Below are 4,404 nucleotides of genomic sequence, written 5' to 3'. Positions count from 1 at the left end.
AAAAAAAAAAAAAAAAAAAGAGAACTGCCTGATGCTGGGTAATTTATGAAGGAAACAGGTTTAATTAGCTCCCAGATCTGCCTGGCTGGGGATGCCTTAGTAAACTTACAAACGTGGTGGAAGGAGAAGAAAACACATGATGGCAGGAAGGAGAAATGCTGAGCAAAGAGGAAAAAGCCCTCTTTAAAACCATTAGATCTGATGATAACTCACTCACTAGCATGAGAATAGAAGCATGGGAGTAACAGCCCCAGCTATTCAATTACCTCCCACTGGGCCCCTCCCATGGAATGTGGGGATTATTGGGATGACAATTCAAAAAGATTTGGTTGGGGACATGACAAACCATATGATTCCACCATGTTCTAAGTCTTATGTCCTCACATTTCAAAACATAATCATGTCTTCCCCAAATTTCCAAACTCTTTAACTCATTCCAGCATTAACTCAAAATTCCTGTCCAAAGTCTCATCTGAGACAAGGCAAGTCCTTTCTGCCTATGAGCCTGTAAAATCAAAAACAGGTTAGTTACTTCCTACATATAATGGGGGTACAGGCATTGGGTAAGTTCTCCCAATCCAAAAGGGAGTAAATGGCCAAAACCAAGCGGCTACATGCCTGTTGGAAGTCCGAAATTTAATAGTGCAATGATTAAACCTTAAAGTTCCAAGGTTATCTCCTTTGACTTTATGTCTCACCTTTAGGTCATGCTGATGCAAAAGGTGGGTGGGCTCACACAGCCTTGGGCAGATCTGTCCCTGTAACCCTGTCCCCCTCCTGGCTGCTTTCATGGGCTGACATTGAGCTTCTGTGGCTTTTCCAGGAGTATGGTGCAAGCTATGAATGGATCTACCATTCTGGGGTTTTATGGATGGTGGCCCTCTTCTCCAAGCTCCACCTCCATAAGGCAGTGCCCCAATGGGGACTCTGTGTGAGAGCTCTGACCCCACATTTTTCTTCCTCAATGTCCTAGGAGAGGTTATCCATGTGGGCTCCACCCTGTAGCTAGCTTTTGCCTGGACATCCAGGCATTTCCATATATTCTCTGCAACCTGGGTGGAGGTTCCCAAACCTCAATTTTTGACTTCTGTGCACCCACAGGCCCGAGACTATGTGCAATCTACTAAGGCTTGGATTTTAACCTTCCAAGGCAACAGACCGAGCTGTATGTTGGCCCCTTTTGCCACAGCTAGAGTTGAAGCAGATGGGATACAGCACCTCATGCCCTGAGGCTGCATAGAGCAGTGGGACCCTAGGCCCTTTCCATGAAACCACTTTTTTCTTTCCTGGGCCTCTTGGCCTATGATGGGAGGGGCTGCCATGAAGGCCTCTGACATGCCCTGGAGACATTTTCCCCACTGTTTTTGGCTCTCATTACTTTTGCAAATTTCTGCAGCAGGTTTGAATTTCTCCCCAGAAAATGAGGTTTTCTTTTCTATTGCATTATCAGGCTGCAAATTTTCAAACTTTTGTGCTTTGCTTTCTCTTGAGCTCTTTGCCACTTAGATATTTCTTCTTCCAGATAGCCTAAATCATCTTCTCAAGTTTAAAGTTCCACATATCTTTTTTTTTTTAATTTGATGACCTTTAATGAACTACAGTTAACAATAACTTGTTAAATATTTAAAAACAGCTAGAAGAGAAGACTTTGAATGATTTCAACACAAAGAAATGACACATGTTTTAGGTGATGGCTATTCCAGTTCTCCTGATCATTATTACATGTTGTATACATGTACTAAACTATCACATATACCCAATAAATAGGTGTGATTATTATGTATCAATTTTAAAATTTAAAAGATCATAGAAAAAAGTTGCATGTGCATGTAATCTAAGAAGTTAAATAATCCCCAAGGCTTGGCATAAAAACCAGCAGTGCCCTGCCCCTTTACCCAACCCACTCAAATTATCCTTTTCCAGAGGCAACCACTTCCTTTAAAAAAAAAAAAGAAAGAAAGAAAAGAAAATTAAAGTTCCACATATCTTTAGGGCAAGGCCAATATGCTACCGGTCTCTTTGCATGGTAAGAGTGACCTTTACTCCAATGTCCAACAAGTTCCTCATCGTTATTGGAGACCACCTCAGCCTGGACTTCATTGTCCATATTACTATAAGCATTTTGGTCAAAGCCATTCTACCAGTCTCTAGGTAGTGCCAAACTTTCCCACTTCTTCTTGTCTTCTGAGCCCTCCACATTCCTAGGAAGTTCCAAACTTTTGCATGGTTTCCTGTCTTCTTCAGACCCCTCCAAATGGTTCTGACCTCTGCCTGTTACCCAGTTCCAAAGTCACTTCCACATTTTTGGTCATCTTTACAGCAGCACCCTACTCTCTATGGTACCAATTAACTGTATTAGTCCGTTCTCACACTGCTATCAAGAACTGCCCAAGACTACATAATTTATAATGGAAAGAGGTTTAATTAACTCACAGTTCCAAATGGCTGGGGAGGCCTCAGCAAACATACAACCATGGTGGAAGTGTAAGCAAATATGTCCTTCTTCACATGATGGCAGAAGGAGAAGTGCAAAGCAAAGATGAATCAGCGCCTTATAAAACCATCAGATCTGATGAGAACTCACTTCTGAAAACAGAAGCAGAGGGATAATCACCCCCATGATTCAGTTTCCTCCCACGAGGTTCCTTCCACAACACAGGAGGATTATGGCAACTGCAACTCAAGATGAGATTTTGGTTGGGACATAGCCAAATCATATCACTACGTGTTCTGTAAGTTGTCGTGTTTGCTTTGCCACTAGGTTTTAAAACTTCTTTTACATTCTTCCCAGAAGGCCCCTTCTGATTTCCTACAATATATTATGTTTTACCTGGAATTGTTAACCCCCAATGTGTATCTTATTATCACTAATAAGTTTACAGAGGCATTCCTTACAGAGGCATTGATGATCTCTTTCTTAAATGTTTGATATTTTTAGTTTCAAGTCCTTGCTCAGTTCATGACAGTTGGTTAGATGGACAGACACCAGAATGTTGGTTTTAGGAAACATTTATGCACTTCTCTGTGATATCATAGTAACTCCTGTGTTGTTTATTTTCAAATAAAACTACTAAATATAAAAATAGGTACATAAAATTAAATTTCTGAATTAGTGAAACCTGATTTTTTCTTTCCTTAGGTCTTCCTTGTAAGTCTCCACCTAAGATTTCAAATGGTGCTGTAGCTCACATGTCAGACAGTTATCAGTATGAAGAAGAAGTTACATACACATGTTTTGAAGGTTTTGGAATTGTTGGGCCAGCCACTGCAAAATGCTTGGGAGAAAAATGGTCCCAACCTCCAGCATGCAAAAGTATGGTGTTTTGTATTTTATTACATGTATGATAAATATTCTTCATTCAAAGTATGTGTTACCAATAAACAAGTAAGCGGTCACTCTAGAATTTCACAAGGTTTTCTTGAATATTCTGGAGTGTTGTGGGAAATTATAGCTCTAGTAATTAAAATGTTTGACATGATAAACCAAATTGCTTCATTTTCACATCAACTTGTGTGAGCTCTCAGCATCCTCTGATGTACATCATCAGACTTCTCATCTCTGTTCTTAGAGCATAGCTGTCCTCTATTCATCAATATCATCATTATTCAATATTCTGTCAGTTTATCAGCAATCTCCCTATAAGTATATTTTCTAAAATGTTAAAAAGATTATTATAGGTAATTCACATTGGACAGAAGCAAAAAATTCAGAAATAAACTATCTAGGTGGTGTATTACTATTTTCTCACATTGCAATAAAAACTTCCCAATACTGGTTAATTTATAAAAGAAATAGTTTTAATTGACTCATAGTTCCACATAGCTGAGGAGGCATCATGAAACAATTATGGCAGAGGAGAAGCAGGCACCTTCTTCACAAGGTGGCAGGAGAGAGAGGAGTGAGCAAAAGAGGACCTTCCAAATACTTATAAAACCATTAAATCTTGTTACATATGGGAAACTGCCTCCGTGATCCAATCATCTCCCACAAGGTCTCTCTCTCAACACCTGACGATTATAATTCAAGATGAGATTTGGGTGGGAACACAGATCCTAACCATATCAGGCGAGAAGGATGGGAAAAAATAATGTGAATACTAAATGTGTATTTGGAAGTGCTACAGCTACCAGTATCTCTTCAGGCTTCTAATATCATTCCTATCTTGTATTTTTAACAGATGTAGAACAATTTAAGTCAAAATGGCTAACATTTTGTCAAGTTATGAGAAAAATATTGCCCAGTATTCATTGATTCTATATTTCACTATTATTTTAGAATATATTACATACATTGTATGTAATCTGTTTTTAAAGAGTTGCTGAACAAATACTTATTTTTCCTATTTCAGGAACGGATTGTCTTGGTGTACCGAGGTTTCCAAATGCCATACCCGAGGGAGAGAC

The 4,404-nt window shown here is 39.3% G+C and overlaps 1 protein-coding gene across 1 annotated transcript in view; it reads left to right on the top strand.

The window, feature by feature from the left end:
* LOC108298887 (complement factor H-like) overlaps positions 1-4,404 on the top strand; it is a gene marked incomplete at its 3' end in the record, with an annotated part of 19,006 nt that overhangs the window by 13,029 nt on the left and 1,573 nt on the right. The window contains exons 7-8 of the mRNA XM_017521408.1: positions 3,140-3,313; positions 4,350-4,403. Of these exons, the coding sequence (XP_017376897.1) occupies positions 3,140-3,313; positions 4,350-4,403 (228 nt within the window). The remainder of the gene's footprint in view (positions 1-3,139; positions 3,314-4,349; position 4,404) is intronic.

This window comes from Cebus imitator, unplaced genomic scaffold (assembly GCF_001604975.1).
Source record: "Cebus imitator isolate Cc_AM_T3 unplaced genomic scaffold, Cebus_imitator-1.0 Scaffold1171, whole genome shotgun sequence".
Lineage (NCBI taxonomy): Eukaryota > Metazoa > Chordata > Mammalia > Primates > Cebidae > Cebus > Cebus imitator.
Note: the sequence above shows the minus strand (reverse complement) of the source record. Positions and strands in the feature narration are given on the sequence as shown.